The sequence below is a fragment of the Cervus elaphus genome, chromosome 11 (genome assembly GCF_910594005.1).
Source record: "Cervus elaphus chromosome 11, mCerEla1.1, whole genome shotgun sequence".
In the NCBI taxonomy this organism is placed as follows: domain Eukaryota; kingdom Metazoa; phylum Chordata; class Mammalia; order Artiodactyla; family Cervidae; genus Cervus; species Cervus elaphus.
The window spans coordinates 60,970,753-60,991,827 of record NC_057825.1 but is presented as its reverse complement, the minus strand read 5'-3'; the positions used below and the strand labels follow the sequence as shown (position 1 = coordinate 60,991,827).

The 21,075-nt window shown below is 35.5% G+C and overlaps 1 protein-coding gene across 1 annotated transcript in view; it reads left to right on the top strand.

The window, feature by feature from the left end:
* Positions 1 to 20,580, top strand: part of REL (REL proto-oncogene, NF-kB subunit) — a 37,077-nt gene extending 16,497 nt beyond the window's left edge. Inside the window, exons 4-10 of the mRNA XM_043917933.1 lie at positions 1,176 to 1,267; positions 11,940 to 12,080; positions 16,490 to 16,594; positions 16,699 to 16,911; positions 17,486 to 17,554; positions 17,696 to 17,767; positions 18,819 to 20,580. Of these exons, the coding sequence (XP_043773868.1) occupies positions 1,176 to 1,267; positions 11,940 to 12,080; positions 16,490 to 16,594; positions 16,699 to 16,911; positions 17,486 to 17,554; positions 17,696 to 17,767; positions 18,819 to 19,600 (1,474 nt within the window). The 3' untranslated portion in view covers positions 19,601 to 20,580. The remainder of the gene's footprint in view (positions 1 to 1,175; positions 1,268 to 11,939; positions 12,081 to 16,489; positions 16,595 to 16,698; positions 16,912 to 17,485; positions 17,555 to 17,695; positions 17,768 to 18,818) is intronic.
* The last annotated feature ends 495 nt before the right edge of the window (positions 20,581 to 21,075 follow it).

The window sequence follows — 21,075 nt, the reverse complement described above, 5'->3', positions numbered from 1 at the left end:
TCACAAGGGTGGTAAATATGAAAAGCATGAACAATAAGACAACAGAGCATAAAGGGGGCAAACACGGCAAGTGACCTCCTGTTGCCAAGGGCCATGTGAAGTTTGAGCAAATAGTAATGTTATTATAACCAAGTTTTGCTTCCTTATTCACACCCACCCAATTTTAATGATGTCATGGTTTTTCCATGTGGGAACAAGTATGACTAGTGGTGGTAGGGGAGTTCCCCCCACCATCATCTGTACTACACATATGCAAATTAGTAATATTTGTAGCTGTTGAGAAATTTTCCATAAATGACATTTTGAAACTCTGGTTAAATATTATTGTTAGTTTTAAATATCTGTCTAATGAAAAAATACACAGTTTGATGCTTTCTTATGATAAACGATTATTGTAACTTCATGTGATAAGGCATAAAACATATTCCAGTGCTGCTAGTAGTGAAGTCATTTGTAGTCAGAAACCAGATGTCTGTGGAGTGGAGAGGCTGAGGTATAAGAGGACTAGCAGGCGCTGCGGCCACCTGGAGAACCCTGTGTGAATGGGGCCGCAGGTACTTAGCTCCAGGCAGGTGTTTCTGTGCCAGTCTACTGTTGCCAGACCTTTAAGATATTCAAGAGAAAGCAGGAATGTTTATATGCAGTTACCTGATTTTTAAATGTTGGTAGTCTGCACACATTTAAAGAACATGTAGTCAGCATTTTTATGAGCTCAGCAAAACGATACATGTAGGTGTCAGCCTATGGGCAACTTTTTATAACTTTTGCTTTATATTATCAAATGTACAGATTTCATTGATTTGATTATGAATTTTTCAGGGAGGTGAATTTTACCTTTTTGGTGTTGCTTTCCTATTAATCTTTGTCTACTTTGATATGTTTGATGCAGGAATGTTAGTAAAATATAACTGTAAAACACTGTATATAAAAGTACTATAGTGTATATTACTTTTCTCTTAACAGTTCTCTTAGAAATATAACCCCATTTTTTATCCTCACATCTTTATCATAGGAATTGGAAATGTATTTCATGCTTTTAATATCTCCATCTGACATTATGATGACTCCTCAGTGTTGGATATATGCTTGATTTTTGCAGTATTCTTTAATAAAATCTCATTTATGTGTCCCTGGGTTAGCTCCAAAGAAGTTTGAAAGTTTTGTTTCCCTTCTAGTTTTCAAAATTTGGGTATTCGATGTGTGAAAAAAAAAGAAGTAAAAGAAGCTATTATTTCAAGAATAAGGGCAGGAATCAATCCTTTCAATGGTGAGTATGTTTGATTTAATTATTTCTATTATTTGGATATTTAGTTATTTGTGTTAAGTGATTTCTATTTGTATCTTTAACCTGTGTTTTAAAAGCTGTCTTAAGTTCTGTGTTCACTTACATACTTGTCTTACACCAGTATCTGAGGAATGAAATATATTTAAAATGCTTCAGTGTTGAAAAAAAATGCTTATGTAGACAAGGCTTTGTGAAGAGTGTCATTGTTTTCTGTAATAAAATCTTCTCAAAAATATTCTGATTCTCTTTGAATGTGGCCTTCCTTTTGCCATACCAGCAATTTATACTCCCCTTGGTGAATATTGAATAGGCACTGTGGTTATAAGGTATTTGAATGCATTTAACTCAAGGCATATTCAATGATGAAGTAGTTTAGAAATAGTAGTATAGAAATAGTAGAGGCCATGTAAAATATCTTCCTAGTGTATTTGTTTAGTGGATCTACTAGAGATTTACTGTGTAGTAGATTTTATTGGGGATGGCGCTGTCTGGTGTAGCACCTGGTAACTGCGCCACAATTGCTACAGGACAGGTGAGGGCTGCTGACATCCTGCACCATGGTAGTCTCCTTTGTAAAGTCATCTGCAGTCACTTAAATATGCATAATTCAGGTATTGAACAGCTATACAATTTTCAAAGAATAGATTTCTTTAATTTTTTATTTAAAATATTTAAATATCCTTATTTAAAATTTTTATTTAAATTTTTTATATTAAATATTTATAAATATCCTTAAATATAAGGATATTTAAAATATCCTTATAGTGTTGGTTTGTGTTTTCCTCAGAAGTTTATACTAGATCTTTCTTTTTCATACTATTTAGTATAATGCGAAAAGCAAAAGTCCCTTTCTTCCTCTTCAGTATTACTCACTGTAAGAGACTACAGTTAAATTTGATGAAAATTTTTCTAGAATTTCCTTTTTACATGTGTCCTGTATTTATACATTTTTTAATATAAATGGAATCATGTTGTACTTCCTAATCTACTATTTCTTTCTTTACTCAGGAATATATCTTAAATAACTTTCCATATCCATACTTATAAATCTGTTTTGCTTTTTAACAGTATTCTGTGGCTTAGTTAGGCTTTAATTTGTTGATCTTGTTATCTATTAATAAACATTTAAGTTATTTTCAATTTACTAAAAAGCTCAATTGAATATATACTTTGAACTCTTGTGTGATGCTTCTTCCTTAAATTGATTATGTTCCACTTCCTTATTTATAAAATGGAGATAATAATAGTACCTACCTCATAGGTTGTCATAAGGATTAAATGAAATAAAATATGTGAAGCACTTATTATGTACTAGGAACTGTTCTAAGTGCCATTTACGTACATGTTATTAACACCAAGCCTTGTTCTGGATTAGTAAAAACAAAAAAGAAAAAAAATGCTTCAGCAGTGGCCCTTCTGCCATTCTGCATTTTGCTTTTTTCATACCCTTTCTACTGGAGTTCAGAAGATTTGGGTTTGAATTCCAGCTCTGCCCCTGGTATATACTTCATGACATGGGAAAGTTAAGTAACCAAAGCTTTGGTTTTCTCTGCTGTAAAGCGGTGCTGTAATGATAAAATAGTATACACGAGTTACTTAACATTTACTCTTTGACATACAAATAATACTTAATAACTGGTAGCTATTATTTATAATCTCCTTGTTTTGTACTACATTATGCCTGTTTCATACTACGCCTAGGCTAGATGGGCTTTTTAATTTAAAAGTTGGCCTTTTACTTTAGCAATGAATCAGAATTTTAAATGAGCATACTCTTGACCCAGAAATTTTCTACTTTTGAAAATTATCCTAAGGAAATAATACCTGATGGAGCTAGGATTTGAAAACAGTTACCTTGGCTCTCAGGTGCATGGTTTTATCTCAACTATGCTTTATTAACTCCCTGCCCCCATTAAAACTTAGAACAATGCTTTAGCATATTACTGTGATTAAAAAGTTCCAGTGGTTCCTTAAATAGTCTAAAAATTAAATGGCCTTAAATTGGAAATTTTCCACATGTAGCTCCCACATGTTTCCTACCTTCTCTTCCACTGGTAACTCTATTCCAGGTCCACATGTAGCTCCAACATATGTTCCTACCTTCTCTTCCACTGTTAACTCAATTCCAGATCCACATGTAGCTCCAACATATGTTCCTACCTTCTCTTCCACTGTTAACTCTATTCCAGATCCACACGTAGCTCAACATGTTTCCTACCTTCTCTTCCACTGTTACTGTATTCCAGAAAAACTGCTTTGTTCACTTACCCTGACCAGTTCTCAGTCAGCCTCCTCTGTTCTCACCACCATTGGTCTTGATCGCCCTTCTGGCAGTTTATACACCCTACATCCAGAAAGATTCTTCTGAAACCAGTATGAATCATTTCAGAATTGTGCTTATTATCCTTCAGTGGCTCCACATCATCGTCACCAGTGACTCTCAATTTGAATGTGCATAGCGCCCCCTTAGTACTTGCTAAAAATATAGAATCCAGGCCATATTTTCCCTAATTTGATAGTCTGGTGTGGGGCCTTGAGCTCTGCATTTTAAAAAAAACATCTAGATCCATGTTTCTTAACTACAACTCACAGTAGGAAATAGATTTTATTTCTCTACTCAATAGATACACACATAGATAAAAAAATAATAAAGCAATATTGTTACTTCATGTAATATACTGTCTAATCTGTTCCTTTTCATTTTATTTTTTTTTATAGAAAAAGCATGTCCAACCCAGTAAATTAATTTTATGACCAGTGGCCCTAAACTCTTAGTACATGCAATATGCCCTCCATCTGTTCTGTTCCGTTCCATTCCAATTCTTTTTTTTTTTTTTAAGAAGATGCTTAGTTAACCCACTAAATTAATTTTAGGACCACTGGGTCTCAAAGTACAATTTGAAAATTTCTGCCGTAGATGATTCTAGTGCTGGTGATCCATGGACCACACTTTAAGGAACTCTGATACACTGGCTAGATTGAGTTTCTCAAGCATGGCATTTAAAGCCCTTCATATTCTGATCCTTGTTGTCCATTCCAGCATCATCTCTAGGTATCATCTTCTGCCTCTGTGTTCTGTTTGCAGTTCCTTGCATGAAATGCTTTAATCTGTCTGGTAAATTCTTTCTGCTCATCCCTCAAATTTAAGGGACACTTCTTTCACACTTTCTGTGACCTTCTTGGAGCGAAGTACCTGTTTCCCCAAAGTGCTGTATATATTTCTAACACTGTTTGCTACAAATTTATTTATATGTTTCTTCCTCACTAAATTGTGAGACTGAAAGGTAGGAACCATTCTTCTGTGCATCTCTGGTACCTAGACCAGTGTCAGATACACAGAAAAAGCATAATTAAAATATGTTGACAGAATAAATAAATAACTGAGTGAATATGCTTTGTTTGTACTTGTCTACCAAAAATTTCTTTCCTTTGCTTTCCTTATCTGAAACGCCTTTTCAGTTCTCTTGAGCACAAAGTCCTATCCCTTAATTATACTATTCACTTAGCAATTGATCACAAAAAACTTTATGATAACTATTAGGTCATTCAGTTGTCTTCTGAGATGAATTTCATGCTTATTGTGGACAGAGTCTCTAATGGAACTTACTCATATTTGACTTTTGGCACCTAACAATGTAGTTGTGTTACTGTTATATTAGATATTTATCTTTACAGCCAAGTATCTTCAGGCAATGTGTTTTCTCCCTGTATACAGTAGGTTACTCATCTTAACTATTTATGCATTCATTCCTTTGACAGATTTTTACCTTATTTTATCCTTATAGTCCCAGGTTGTTCTGGTGCTCAGGATAAGTCAGTGAATAGAACAGATAGAAATTCCTGCCTTTGAATAACTTATATTCTAGGGAGAGAGACTAGGAGTTAACAATTAAACTTACTAAACAAGTATATAATTCATTGGGAAGCCCAGGGGGTACAGCGGTAAAGAATCTGCCTACCAGTTCAGGAGGTGCAAGAGATAATGGGTTCAGTCCCTGTGTAGGTAAGATCCCCTGGAGTAGGAAATGACAACCCACTCCAATATTCTTGCCTGCAAAGTTTCATGGACAAAGTAGCCTGCTGGGCTACAGGCCTTAGGGTTGTGGAGTCAGACATGATTGGATGGCTGAGCAGCCACACACATAATTAGTGGACAGCTAGAAGTACTAATGGATAAAAACAACAGTGTAAGGAGCCAGGAATCTGTAGTTAGGGGGATGGGTTATAAATTTAAATAGAATGGTTAGAGTCACCTCATTCTCTATTCTGATGTGGCTTTTGTAATAGAAATAAATATTCTATGTTTTGTTGTTTTTCCTAGACTGTTGAAATAAAACCTAAAATGTGCATTTCTAATATTAAGCAAAACATATAATATCTAATCCCCTAGAAAGAACTCAAAACACTAAAAACTAATGGAAGTAATCTGAACTCAATTGTAGAATTACTCTTTCTTGGTTGTTTATTCTGTGTTATTTTCAGAATATACCAGTAAATTCTACCACTTGTATAGGAATTTGCCAGAGCTGAACTGACACTTTTTAAAATAGATGTATCACTTAACACAGGAAAATTCTACTGATAAAGAATTACAAGATTAGTATCTGACTTTGTGTTATATATTTATGATATATAGAAACAATGGAATTGGAAATGTTTAGCTGAATGGGGGGAGAAGGCAAGTACTCTTGCCTGGAAAACCCCATGGATGGAGGAGCCTGGTGGGCTGCAGTCCATGGGGTTGCTAAGAGTCAGACACGACTGGGCGACTTCACTTTCACTTTTCACTTTCATGCATTGTGGAAGGAAATGGCAACCCACTCCAGTGTTCTTGCCTGGAGAATCCCGGGGACGGGGGAGCCTGGTGGGCTGCCATCTACGGGGTCGCACAGAGTCGGACATGACTGAAGTGACTTAGCAGCAGCAGCAGCTGAATGGGATCTACCAATTCTGGTCTATAGACAATCTGATTATGACAATCCATTTCCTAAAGACCAAGTATGTGAAAATACAAAGACTATTAAAAATTGTTTTTGCTTTGTGTGTATCTAGGATGTTTAAGGTGAGTTCTTTCTTGCCATTAGTTCTTTAAACTAGTAGCTCTCTCGTGCAGAAAGGGACATACAATAGTCAAGTAGTATTAAACTTGAGGCTTCATGTAAAATACAAGTTCAAGTTATCTAATATGTGCTAAAGTCTAAATTGGATGGAGGAATTTAATTAAGGGCTCCGAAAGCAAATTTTAACTGTGTTCATTTAGCTGGCATCAAAAAAAAAAAAAAAAAAAAGAAGACAGACTTCATGGGGGACTCCTACTGCAAAAGCAGGGAAAAAATTTTAGCTATCAGTTTCTGGCTATGTATTTAATGACATAAGGACTTCTAATATTCAGTGATTAAAAGCCATAAGATTTTTACAATAAAGAATTCGCAATTCTGTTTTATTAGTTACTTTATGCTGTTTTTCATGTACAGAGGACACTGTGTTGTTAGGGGAGCACAAAGACTATTTTACAGTTAAGTTTGGGAGGATAATTTTATATTGGTAGTCTGAGAGGAAATGCAGTTTAAAAAGACAGATAGTCTGTAACAGATTCTCCTCTCTAAAGTGTGGTTAAATACAAGAAAATAAGAGCCTTTCCTCACAACGTAAAGCTTAAAAAGCAAGAAGGAAGAAAAAAACTTTTGTGTGCTTTGTTATCGTTTCTTCATTGCAATCATTTTAGAAAGCCCTCTTTTAGAAAGCCCTGTGCAGAACTTGGGAAACTTCTTTTATGCCTTTGGTATAAAGGCATATGCCTTGAACATACTCCCATTATAACACTTTTCATGTTATTACATTATATAATTTTAGCTTATATCTGTTTCTCATCCAGACACTAATCTCACTAAGGGCAGGTACTGTCTTTTCATATCTCTATTTGGCATTTGTTTTAGTGTGTAGCACATAATAAAAACCCAATAAATATGTTGAAAGAATAAGTAATGAATGGTAGATTGCTGTGACCATTTACCTTTTGGTTGACACACAAGCACTTAAAAGTTAGCTTTTGCTGTATTGTATCTATACATTTTAAGTAACAGAAATTAAATGAATTATCACTAAACTTTGTTTTTCTTCCTTAAATGAGACATAGCTCTTAAAATTGTTAATCTGTGTACTGTATATTTTTGCCCCATTAATCACTTTTTAAATTTTAGTAATATTTAGCAATAATTAGAATTTTAGAAAAGTCACATCTCTAGAGCTAGTAGGTGTTATAATTGATTTAAAAATTTTAATCCCTACTTTCAGAAGAAATCATGATCATATCTTTTTGATAAAAATAAAATTCTTACTGCATATGCACTACTCCTAAGACTAAGGAGTGACATTTATTTATAAAGATAGCTTAAGGAGAATAATTGTTACCTTGTATTTATCCCTTTGATAAGGTATAAAGAGAAATTTTAAACTAGTTTAAGAGAAATTTAAGAGAATTTGATTAGTCTCATGCTTACTTTTGTTAGATTTCCAACTATCATTTTTCACCTTGCAGAATTTTTTAATAAGGCCTTTTGTATTATGCTATGTATGTATTAAAAAGTCTACAGTAAACATTATCTAAAGAGGAAATGGAAGCATTCACTCTGAAGTTAGGAATGAGAAAAGGATGTGCGCTCTTGCCGCTTCTGTTCAGCACTGTAGTGGAGATTGTAACCAGTGCACAGAGATCCAGCCAAAACTGAGGAAATAAAATCAGTTATTGGAAGCTATTATTTACAGTGAGAATGCAAAAGGATATAGAAATTAGTAATATGTTTATTAATAAAAGGGTGAATGCATATAAAATTCACATACAAAAGTCAGTTGCATTTCCGTAGAACTGAAGCAAATAATTAAAGGAAATATTCTCAGAAAATATAAAATACCTAGCAACAGATCTAAGAAATCATTATCAAGATTTCTTTAGAGAAAATTTCAAAGTTTTATTATGAGATAATTGTTGTTTTGTTGTTTAGCTACTAAGTCATGTCCAATTCTTTTTGTGACCCCATGGAATGTACAGCCTGCCAGGCTCCTCTGTCCATGGGATTTCCCAGGCAAAAATACTGAAGTGGGTTGCCATTTCCTTCTCTGAAGGATCTTCCCAACCCAGGGATCAAGCCCACATCTCCTGCATTGGCAGGTGGATTCTTCACCACTGAGTCACTAGGGAAGACCATTATGAGAACACTTAGATAGTTGGAGAGGTATATCATGTTCTTTATTATCAATATTGTAAGATAGTATTTTTTCCCAAACTGATATATAGGTTCAGTGAAATTCCAAACTCCCAACAAAAATTTTCAATAAATATGATAATATGATTCTGAACAGGGAAAGGAGGATAATTTATAGAAGAGAAACAGCAATGAGAAACTGACCTTATCAGCTATTAGGACTTATTATGAAGAAATAGTTATGAGATATTGGGGTTTATTTTGAAGAAGTACTAATTAAGTAGTATTGTGGTAACAGTAGACTAAATGACCAGTAGTTAGTAAAACTGAGAGCCCAGAAACAGACTTATGAAAATATGAAACTTTAGCAAATGACAGTGGTAGCATGTCAGATCAAGAGAAAGGGAGGAAATATTGATGCCTGATAAATGAAGCTGGGGAAAGTTAGATTCATCAGCTTTCAAATGCCTTAGACTTCAGTGTAGATCAATACTTTAAGGATTCTTAGTATAAAAGTAAAACTCTAAATGTATGTATACATTTATATATATAAACCTCTTAGTATAAAATGTTGGTAGATAGATTTTAGCCCTTGGTTTCTATAGAAAGATAAGACATGAAGTGTTTTCTATAAAACAGTTGATAAATTTGATGACATTTAAAATTTCAGTTTATTGTGTTTTTCGGTTCTATTGAATTTTGCTTGGTTCCTTTTCGAATAGTTTCAAGTACTCTGCTGAACTCTCAGTATTATCTTTAGCTCCTGAAATATATTAAATATAGTTATTTTAAATCATGTGTTTGAAAACTTAATTATTTGGAATGTTTGTGGTTTGTTTCTATATGTTGTTTTTCTTAAAAAAAAATTACTTTGTCTCTTACGCCAGGACTTCCCTGGTGGTTCAGAGGTAAAGAATCCACCTGCAGTGCAGGAGACCCGGGTTCAGTTCTTGAGTTTGGGAGATCCCCTGGAGAAGGGAATGGCTACCCACTCCAGTATTGTTGCTTGGAGAATCCCACGAACAGAGGAGCCTGGCGGGCTACAGTGCATGGGATCAAAAAGAGTCAGACATGACTGAGCAACTAACACTTTCACTTTCACTTCTTTCTTATGCCTGCTTATTTAAAATAGAGTACAGTATTCTGGCCTGGAGAATTCCATGGACTGTATAGTCCATGGGGTCACAAAAAATCAGACACAACTAAGCAACTTTCACTTTCACCAGTCACCTTATACGCAGAGTTTTGAGGTCTAGGATGTAATCTCCCTTCAGAATGCTTTCTTGTGGTAGGTGGCTAGTCACACTAGAAGTCTGAGATCATCTAAAATTAGTGAATGATTTAGGTTATTTGAAGCTGGGCTTTTATCCCTGTGAGGTCTGGTATCTTTCCATTCAGTTCACTCTTACTCTGGGTTTAGCTTCTCAAGAGCCCCAGCCAAAGCACTGGGCATTTATCAGATTCTCTATCTTTGGCAGACCCTGCACTCCTTTATTTTTCATCTATAGTCTTTTGAAAGGTCACCTCAATTTCTCATCCTCAAGCTACCTCTAAATTGGCAAGATATATCTGGAAAACAAGAAGTCTCTTATCCTGAACTTACCTCTCTGGGTTTCTTTGATCCTGACTTATAATAAATACATCTTTATTCCCATTCCTGGTTTATTAACCAGTTTATTTTTCTTCCATGTACTATTTTAAAAGATTTTAAAGTTTTCTTGAGGTCTCATTTATATGATGTGGGATCCACCCAGATGTATGTAACACCACCATAGTCAAGATGAGAAATATTTCTACTACCTCCACTATTACTACAAAATTTCTTTGTCTACTTCCCAGTCAGTTCCCTTTCTCCTCTCTGGCTCGAGTCAGCTATTTGCTTTCTTTTGCCATCAATTAATCTTTTCTAGAATTTTCATACAAATGAAAGCATGTGGTATATATTTTGTATCTGGTTCCTTTTGTTCACGTCACATTTTCGAGATACATACATATTTATGTATATATTCATAGTTCTTTTTTTTATTACATAGCTGTCACAGTTAGTTTATCCATTCATATAGGTTTGTTTTTAAACTTGTCAGAGCACTTTTCTAATTTATTTTTGTGTGTATTGATTACTCATCTTAGGAATTGAGAAACATTATCTTAAACTGTAAATGTATAATGTTTAAAACATTTATTTTGATGAGGTGGATCTCTCATTGCCTGCCTAGTTGTGCCAGCAGAGATTGCTGTGGCACAGGTGTTTTTTCATAACATTTGACCTTTTAGTTGTAAACATATGTTTTTGTAGGCTCTTTGGAATTGTAGGCTTAAGAATGCTGACAGTGGAATAATTTTTAATATCATGATAGCTACTGAGTATAGTTTAAATGAAAACAGTCAAAAATACATTGTCATTTTTATTATTGCTAACTGTGAGAATAAAGAATTTGGGTTTTAACTGTTTTCAGATTTCATATTTCAAGTTTCAATGCTTTTTGAAAAATAAAATTTTCATATTATTTAATATATGTATTTCATGCTTTTTATAAACATGGCTGTTAGTTATCATTGATTGCTACACCTTATAGTATTCTTTGAAAAGGCAGTTATATTTTCCTTTGGAACTAGACTTATTTTAAATAGCAGTTTAACAGACTGTCATTATATTTTGTCATAAAGCATGTTTAAAACAATTTTTTTCAGAACTGTAAAATTTTCCTGCTATGGATTTTTTGTGTTTTTTTTTTTTTTTTTTTGAGGAAAGTTAAGTTTGCACATAAAATTTCTTAAGGAAACTAGCTGACTTAACTCATTTAGTATCCTCTTGGTATTTGATCCCTAAAATATTGATCTAAGTTTTAGTAAATATTCCTGTGTATGTCATTTTTATGCAACGCATATGTAAAATTTTGTAATAGGGTTCAGTTTTTTTAAGAGCATAGGCTCTGGAATCAGTGGCCTGAGTTTGAATTCTTCTCTGCCGTTTCTTAGTTGTGAAACATTAGATATGTAATTTCATTTCTTTAAAATCAGTTCCTCATCTGTAAAATGGAGTAATTCTTATGCAGATTTTGGAGATAATTTGCAGAGTCCTTAATGCATGACTGAACTAAATACATATTTGTTAAATTAATGAATGAATGCCTAGTCTCTATTGTGTAAAACCTACAACCATTTTTTGTAAAAATTTGATTTATGCAACTTTGGGGTTCTGCTTTAAATACCAAATGACTGGGATAGTTACTTCCTGACCATGGTCATTACTTATGAATTATGGATAGTGAAATATATGATGAAAAGCATAAAAGGCTGGCTTGAGATTGTGTACCATTGTATTTTTGTTAGTACAGATTTGGATGCTACTAAAGGTTATTGGCTGTATTGGGCAGGGAGGAGGACTTAACCGGGCTTTAGTTCTATGTGACTATTCTATATCCTTATTTTTTTAAAAATGTACTATTCAGTCCCTGAACAACAGCTGCTTGATATTGAAGATTGTGACCTCAACGTGGTGAGATTATGTTTTCAAGTTTTCCTCCCTGATGAACATGGTAATTTGGCAACTGCTCTACCTCCTGTTGTCTCCAATCCAATTTATGACAACCGTAAGTAATTTGTTTTTCTTGTATTTGTAGCCTTGACTTTTATTTTATTATGTATTTGGCCACTCTGGGTCTTTGTTGCTGTATGGGCTTTTCTCTAGTTGGAAAGAGCAGGGGCTAATTCTTTGAGGTGCACAGGCTTCTCATGTGGTGACTTCTCTTGTTGTGGAGCACAGGCTCTAGGGCACTGGCTCAGTAGTTGCAGCACTTGGGCTCAGTAGTTGTGATGCACAGGCGTAGTTGCCCTGCATCATGCAGAATCTTCCCAGCCTAGGACTGGACCCATGTCCCCTGAATTGGCAGGCAGATTCCTAACCATTGGACCACCAGGGAAGTCCCAATGTTAGCTTTTTAAAATTTTTTAAAGTATTTTGGCAATTTAAAAAAACGAGTATGCTCATTATGGTAAAATTCAAACATTATGGAGTAGATGTTATCTATCTGAAGTAGATAATAAGCAGAGTAAACCTCCTATAATCTCATTCTAGAAAGATATTTCATCAGTTTCTTCTTAATATATATACAACAAATACCTCATCTCATCATCATCATCATTCACACCATTTATTTTTGGCAACTTTTTGAAAAATCATCACTGATTTTTTTTTTAACTGTTTTTTTTCCTCTTAGAAACATATCTTGAACTTCTTTCCCTTTTGGGTACCTTATTCTTTTCATTAGCTGCATATGATATAACTGTATCATAATTTTATAAATCATTAGCCTGTTACAAGGCATTTGGTTTGTTTCCCGCTCAATTTTTTTCTTTTCCCTTTAACAAATTGTACTGCAATAAATATATCCTGTATGTGCCTATCTTGTGCAGATGTCCCTAGCATAAATTTGTAGAAGTAGAAATGTTGGCAAATGGTAGATTAAAGGATCTGGATATTTATAGTTTTAAAGATTATGAAATTGCCCTCAAATATTTCTGTGTATGTATACTCTTAACATATGTGTGCACCAGTGATGTATGACTATACCAGTTCTATATGCAAAAAGGTAGTGGAACGTAGAGTTATAAAGGTAAAGTAAATCAGACTGTCCTCATCATGGAGAGCTTTGAATACCAGGGAATTATTGGAATAATGTTGACCAGATAATAGGAAGTATGAAAACTGCATTGCCATAGGGTTATGGTCGTGATTTTAAAAGTTTAATCTGCTGAGAGTGTATGGGATGGATAGGAAAAATCACAGTTTACAAGCAGGGAGATTTAATTAGAAGATGTGTTAATGTCTAGAATTGAAATCACAAAGCTCTAAATAAACCAGGGCAATGCTATTAAGAAAGGAAAGGGATAGATATGGAAGATTAAGGTATTGAGTGTCCTTTATTTGTTTATACACTAAAGTTTTTATTGCTATCTATCCTGTAAGTTGTTTTCCTAAAATTTTCCATCAAAGAGGAATAAAATGTATTATTAAGTTTCAGTTCAGTTCAGTCGCTCAGTTGTGTCTGACTCTTTGCAACCCCATGGACGGCAGCATGCCAGGCCTCCCTGTCCATCAGCAGCTCCCAGAGTTTACTCAAACTCATGTCCATTGAGTTGGTGATGTCATCTAAACATCTCATCCTCTGTTGTCCCCTTTTCCTCCCACTTTCAATCTTTCTGAGTATCAGGGTCTTTTTCAAGGAGTCAGTTCTTCACATCAGGTGGCCAAAGTATTGAAGTTTCAGCTTCAACATCAGTACTTCCAATGAATATTCAGCATTGATTTCCTTTAGGATGAACTGGCTGGATCTCCTTGCAGTCCAAGGGACTCTCAAGAGTCTTCTCCAACACGACAGTTCAAAAGCATCAATTCTTCTGCTCTCAGCTTTCTTTATAGTCCAATTCTCACATTTATACATGACTACTGGAAAAATCATAGTAATTTTGAGCATTACTTTGCTAGCGTGTGAGATGAGTGCAAATTGTGTGGTAGTTTGATCATTCTTTGGCATTGCCTTTCTTTGGGATTGCAATGAAAACTGACCTTTTCCAGTCCTGTGGCCACTGCTGAGTTTTCCAAATTTGCTGGCATATTGAGTGCAGCACTTTCACAGCATCATCTTTCAGGATTTGAAATAGTTCAACTGGAATTCCCTCACCTCCACTAGCTTTGTTTGTAGTGATGCTTCCTAAGGACCACTTGACTTTCACATTCCAGGATGTCTGGCTCTAGTTGAGTGTGAGTGATCACACCATGGTGATTATCTGGGTCGTGAAGATCTTTTTTTGTATAGTTCTCTTGTGTATTCTTGCCACCTCTTCTTTATATCTTCTGCTTCTGTTAGGTCCCTACCATTCCTGTCCTTTATTGAGCCCTCTTTGCATGAAATGTTCCCTTGGTGTCTCTGATTTTCTTGAAGAGATCTCTAGCCTTTCCCATTCTGTTGTTTTCCTCTATTTCTTTGCATTCATCACTGAGGAAGGCTTTCTTATCTCTCCTTGCTATTCTTTGGAACTCTGCATTCAAATGGGTATATCTTTCCTTTTCTCCTTTGCCTTTCACTTTTCTTTTCACAGCTATTTGTAAGGCCTCCTTAGACAACCATTTTTGCCTTTTTGCATTTCTTTTTCTTGGGGATGGTCTTGATCCCTGCCTCCTATACAATTCGTGAACCTCCATCCATAGTTCTTCAGGCACTCTATCAGATCTAATCCTTTGAATCTATTTCTCACTTCCACTGTATAATTGTGAGGGTTTGATTTAGGTCATACCTGAATGGTCTAGTAGTCTTCCCTACTTTCTTCATTTTAAGTCTGAATTTGGCAATAAGGAGTTCATGATCTGAGCCACAGTCAGCTCCTGGTCTTGTTTTTGCTGACTGTATAGAGCTTCTCCATCTTTGGCTGCAAAGAGTATAATCAATCAGATTTTGGTATTGATCATCTGGTGATGTCCATGTGTAGAGTCTTCTCTTGTGTTGTAGGAAGAGGGTGTTTGCTATGACCAGTGTGTTCTCTTGGCAAAACTCTATTAGCCTTTGCCCAGTTCATTCTGTACTCCAAGGCCAAATTTGCCTGTTATTCCAGGTATATCTTGACTTCCTACTTTTGCATTTCAGTCCCGTATAATGAAAAGGACATCTTTTTTGGGTGTTAGTTCTAGAAGGTCTTGTAGGTCTTCATAGAACCATGCAACTTCAGCTTCTCCAGCATTATTGGTTGGGGCATAGACTTGGATTACTGTGATACTGAATGAATTGCCTTGGAAACAAACAGATCATTCTGTCATTTTGAGATTGCATCCAAGTACTGCATTTCAGACTCTCTTGTTGACTGTGATGGCTCCTCCATTTCTTCTTGCCCACAGTAGTAGATGTAATGGTCATCTGAGTTAAATTCACCCATTCTAGTCCATTTTAGTTTGCTGATTCCTAAAATGTTGATGTTCACTCTTGCCATCTCCTGTTTGACAACTTCCAATTTGCCTTGATTCATGGGCCTAACATTCCAGGTTCCTATGCAGTATTGCTCTTTACAGTATCAGACTTTACTTCCATCACCAGTCACATCCACAACTGGGTGTTGTTTTTGCTGTGACTCCGTCCTGTCATTCTTTCTGGAGTTATTTCTCCACTGATCTCCAGTAGCATATTGGGCACCTGACGATCTGGAGAGTTCATCTTTCAGTGTCCTATCTTTTTGCCTTTTCATATTGTTCATGGGGTTCTCAAGGCAAGAATACTGAGGTGGTTTGCCATTCCCTTCTCCAGTGGACCATGTTTTGTCAGAACTCTCCACCATGACCCATCCATCTTGGGTGTCCCTACACAGTGTGTCTCATAGTTTCATTGAGTTAGACAAGGCTGTGGATGCAGCAGACCTGGGTATGGCGTAAACCCTCTTGGAGGAGCTCGCCATTAACCCCACCATGGAGCCTCCAGAACTTACACAGGACTGGGGAAACAGAATCTTGGAGGGCACAAACAGAACCTTGTATACACCAGGACCCAGGAGAAAGGAGCAGTGACCCCACAAGAGACTGATCCAGACTTGCCCCTGAGTGTCCAGAAGTCTCTGGAGAAGGTGCAGGTTGGCAGTGGTGTGCTGTGGGGTTGGGGGCACTAAGTGTAGCAATGAGTTCATCAGACCTTTTGAAGGAGATCACCATTATCTTCATTGCCTCCACCATAGTTTGGCCCCAAGTGAAAAACAGGGAGGGAACACAGCCCCACCCATCAAGGAAAATTGGATTGAAGATTTACTGAGCATGGCCCTGCCCATCAGAACAGACCGAGTTTCTCCCTCAGTCTCTTCCATCAGGAAGCTTCCATAAGCCTCTTATCCTTCTCTATCAGAGGGCAGACAGACTGAAAACCACAATCACAGAAAACTAACCAGTCTGATCACATGGACCACAGCCTTGTCTAACTCAATTACTAAGGTAGCAACCCATTAAAAAAAAATCCTTTGTATTTAGGTGCTCCTAATACTGCAGAATTAAGGATTTGTCGTGTAAACAAGAACTGTGGAAGTGTCAAAGGAGGAGATGAAATATTTCTACTCTGTGACAAAGTTCAGAAAGGTATTTTTTGGTTTTTTTGTTTGTTTCATTGAATTCAGAATATATTTTAAATTGATTGGTACATTTTACTTTGTGTTCGAATTATTTGTTTTCGTATTCACTAGATGACATAGAAGTTCGGTTTGTGTTGAATGAGTGGGAAGCAAAAGGTGTCTTTTCACAAGCTGATGTACACCGTCAAGTAGCCATTGTTTTCAAGACTCCACCATACTGCAAAGCTATAACGGAACCGGTAACAGTAAAGATGCAGTTGCGGCGACCTTCTGATCAGGAAGTTAGTGAATCTATGGATTTTAGATACTTGCCAGATGAAAAGGGTATGACCTTTTGTGTTAATGTTTTATGTGTTTCTTAGTCCTGCTAAGAACATATTCTTGTAAGATATATTAGAATACAGTCATGTTATTTATTCACAGTTTTCTTTTCCTTAAAGTTTTTTGTTGATTTTTGACTGATCTTTGTGCTCTTTGAATCTCTTTCTTAGGAAAGGTATCTGGAATAATTTCAACTTATCTAGATTGTTTATCAGAATTTGTTTTTTATTTGAGATTCTGTTTTGGTCCTTATTGTGCCTTCTTGATAGATGGCAAACTTGCCACTCAGAAAGTGGTCTCCATCTTGGTCCTTATCTTCCCTTAACCCATTAATTGACACTGGTTAACCTGTAGGTGTAATAATAAAATAAGATGAATATTATAAACTGTTTTTTACTAAGAGAAAAATGTGTTTTATTACTGACTTGGGACATACTTTGTGACACTTAGAAATCCATGCTATGTACATTTATTTAAAGCATTTTCTATGTAGGAATAAAACATCTATATATGTATTAAAGGAGAGGAAGCATACTCATTGATGATTCACACATTTTCTCGATTTCTTTCTAACCAGACACATATGGAAATAAAGCAAAGAAACAAAAAACAACTCTGCTTTTCCAGAAACTGTGGCAGGATTGTGGTAAGAATATTTTGGTTTGATTGGTATTTAAGTAAATTTGGTTTGGGTTTTTTTTTTTTTTCTTTATTCAGTTTTTCAAATTTTAACTGATGTACTGTTGTTTTTCAAATTACATTTAATAATGGAAAAAATTTATCACAGGAGTTAATTTTCCTGAAAGACCTAGACCTAGCCCCCTAGGACCAACTGGAGAAGCAAGATTCATCAAAAAAGGTATTTTATGCCCTATAGAGTATTCCTTGTGATCAGAGAGACCAGTGTTTTGCACAGTATACTGGAATTCCATTCTTAGTAATGAAAACTGTGTCTTTGATTTATTCCATTCCTACATATTTTTTTCATGCTATGAATATTGAATGAATTGATCTCACCTTCTGAAAGTCCTGTTGGCAACTGTGATTATGTTTTGGGATTTATTGTTTGAGAAATTACATTTCATTCCTATGGTGGTAATTGTAATAATGAAAGAAATGGTTTAGAAATGTCAATTGCCTATATTTACTTATAAAGTTTTACTAGAACATAGCTCATTTGATTGCATATTGTTTATGGCTCTTCTCTTGTACTATAACTGCAGAGTTAAGAAGTTCCAGTAGAGGCTGCATGGTCCATGAAGCCTTAAATATTTACTGTCAGGCTTTTTATGGGAAAAAAGTTGCCAATTTCTGCTTTAGATCATTATCCAGGGTTACTTAGAAGTCTTTTTTTTTCTTTTTATGTTCTTAAATCAATGCTTTTTCTTGGTTTAATATGTACAGCAGTCATATAATATGTAATTAAATATAGACTACTCCATTTTTTTCTGAAAATTTTATAGTACTTTAGCGTGAGTTATATCATAATATGGCTTAGAAATTTATGTATATTTCTCAATCATCCTTAATGTTTCCTCCATCCCTCGATTTTCTCCTGAAAGAGAATATGAAATGATTTTGAATATTTAGAGGCTCATTAAGTGAAATTCTGACATTTATCTTTCAAATTTCAAAAGTACCTTTATAAGGCCTCAGAAGCTAGATTTCCACATTTAACTGAAATGAAATTTTCTATGCCAAAATAACTTACCAAATTATTTTATAGGCATTTGTAAAACAGTATTATGGAATTCAGCTTTGGACTTGTGTAATAATTATAATCCTATTTAACATTTTTATTTGAAGTGTTACATTTATTTCCTCGAAAATTTTTTTATGGTTGTTTATATAATTTTAATTTAGAATTTTGTTCATTTCAGTTTTGTAAAAATACATTTCCTTCCCCACAGAACCAAACTTGTTTTCTCATGGTGCAGTTTTGCCAGAAACTTCCAGGCCTGTTTCAAGTCAAGCAGAATCCTACTATTCTTCCTCTGCGTCCATCTCAAGTACATTGTCACATCCTGCTTCAGCCATACTACCAATGGGTACTCAGTCTTCTTCAGGCTGGTCATCAATCGCCCACCCCACCTCACGCTCAGTTAATACGAATTCACTGAGTGGTTTTTCAACAGGGACACTCTCCTCTAATTCACAAGTTATCCCACCATTCCTGGAAATGAGTGATCTGAATGCTTCTAGTGCTTGTATTTATAACAATACTAATGACATAGGTAGAATGGAAGCATCATCCGTATCACCAGCTGACTTATATGGTATTTCTGATGCCAGCATGCTGCCTAACTGCCCTGTGAACATGATAACACCCAGTAATGACAGCATGAGGGAGACTGATAATCCGAGACTCGTGAGCATGAATCTTGAAAATCCTTCTTGTAATTCAGTGTTAGACCCAAGAGACTTGAGACAGCTCCACCAGATGTCTTCTTCCAGCATGTCAACAGTCACCAGTTCTAGTACTGCTGCTTTTGTTGCACAGTCAGAGGCATTTGATGGATCTGACTTTAATTGTGCAGATAACAGTATGATAAATGAGGCAGGACCATCAAACGGTACTAATGCAAACAGTCATAACTTTGGTCAAAATAGTCAGTATTCAGGTATTGGAGCTATGCAGAATGAACAATTGAATGACTCATTTCCATTTGAATTTTTTCAAGTTAACTTGTAAGATATAAATGTTGAGAGAAAGAGAGAAGTCGCTCAGTCATGTCCGACTCTGCGACCCCACGGGCTGTAGCCTACCAGGCTCCTCCGTCCATGGGATTTTCCAGGCAAGAGTATTGGAGTGGGTTGCCATTTCCTTCTCCAGGAGATCTTCCTGACCCAGGGATCGAACCCGGGTCTCCTGCATTGCAGGCATATAAATGGTGATTCAAGAATTAAATCCTTTTGAAGGTAACTATTTTGATGCTACCTTTATATATGCTACCTTTATATGCTATTTTGACGCTACCTTTATATATCAGTCAAGTTTCCTTGACTGATGCCATACCACATTCATAGACCCTTGGACCCTTGAACAACATAGGTTTGAACTGTGTGGGCAGGTCCCCTTATATGCAGATTTTCTTTACTATGTCACAGTTGGAGGTTGGTTGAATTCATGGATACAGAACCATAGAAACAGAGGGCCAACTATACAGTTTTTTTTTTTTTTAACAGTTTTTTTTTTTTTTAATTGGAATATAATTGCTTTACAATGTTGTGTTAGTCCAACTGTAGAGTTTTAAACACAAATTTTTCACTGTAGTGTCAGTACAGTGTTAGTACCCCAACCCCCATGTTGTTCAAGGGTCAGCTGTATTTATAACTAGGTATGTAAGGGGTTCCTCCAACAGGCAATTTTGGCTTGGGAGCTTCTTGTTTTGCTGAGACAGATCTTTTTGAAATACAACAAATGCTCAGTGCTTGAAGCTGTAGCCAAAAGAGAGGGAGGAACTCATTTCCTAACTTCAGGAAGAGTTACAAAAAGTCTAGTATTCATTTACAGAAGCCTTTTGCTTCAAAAGTAGATAAATCCGACAGACTGAACTCCTGGGCTATGATGCATTGTGGAGTCCTACATACAAAAAAAGTTTACATAAACCAATGTATGATAAATCTGACATATTAAATATTGAATAAAATCAATTTTTCCATTTAAAAAAACCGCTAACTTTGGGTTGTTTTGGGTATGTAGAAGCAACCCATACATACTTTGGGTATGTAGAATACAAAGTTGGAAACAGTCACAAAAGAAAAATTCCAAAATAGAAATTTAAAAGAGCTTTACTGTTTCTTCTTTTGAAATATTTGTGGTAAGAATTCTGACCCAAAAAAAAAAAAAAAAGAATTTTGTCCTGAGAGTCCTGCCTCATTTCCCCAGGAGAGACTGAAGGAGAACATTAGAGCAAAAGTTCAGTTTTTTCAGTTCAGTTTCAGTTTTTTCTACTTCTTTTATAATGTATTAATGTAGTCTTAATTAAATGAATGAATGGATATTTGCTTTTAAGCAAATTAAAGGTAAAACCTGTAATGGCTATGCCATTGGAAAAATTAATTCCTTTATTTTTGGGGACCCCTAAAATAAACCCCAAGGTGACCCCTAGGGGGTTTTCTAGGATTTTTAGAGTTGCTAAGATTTACATGTAACTCAAACTTCCT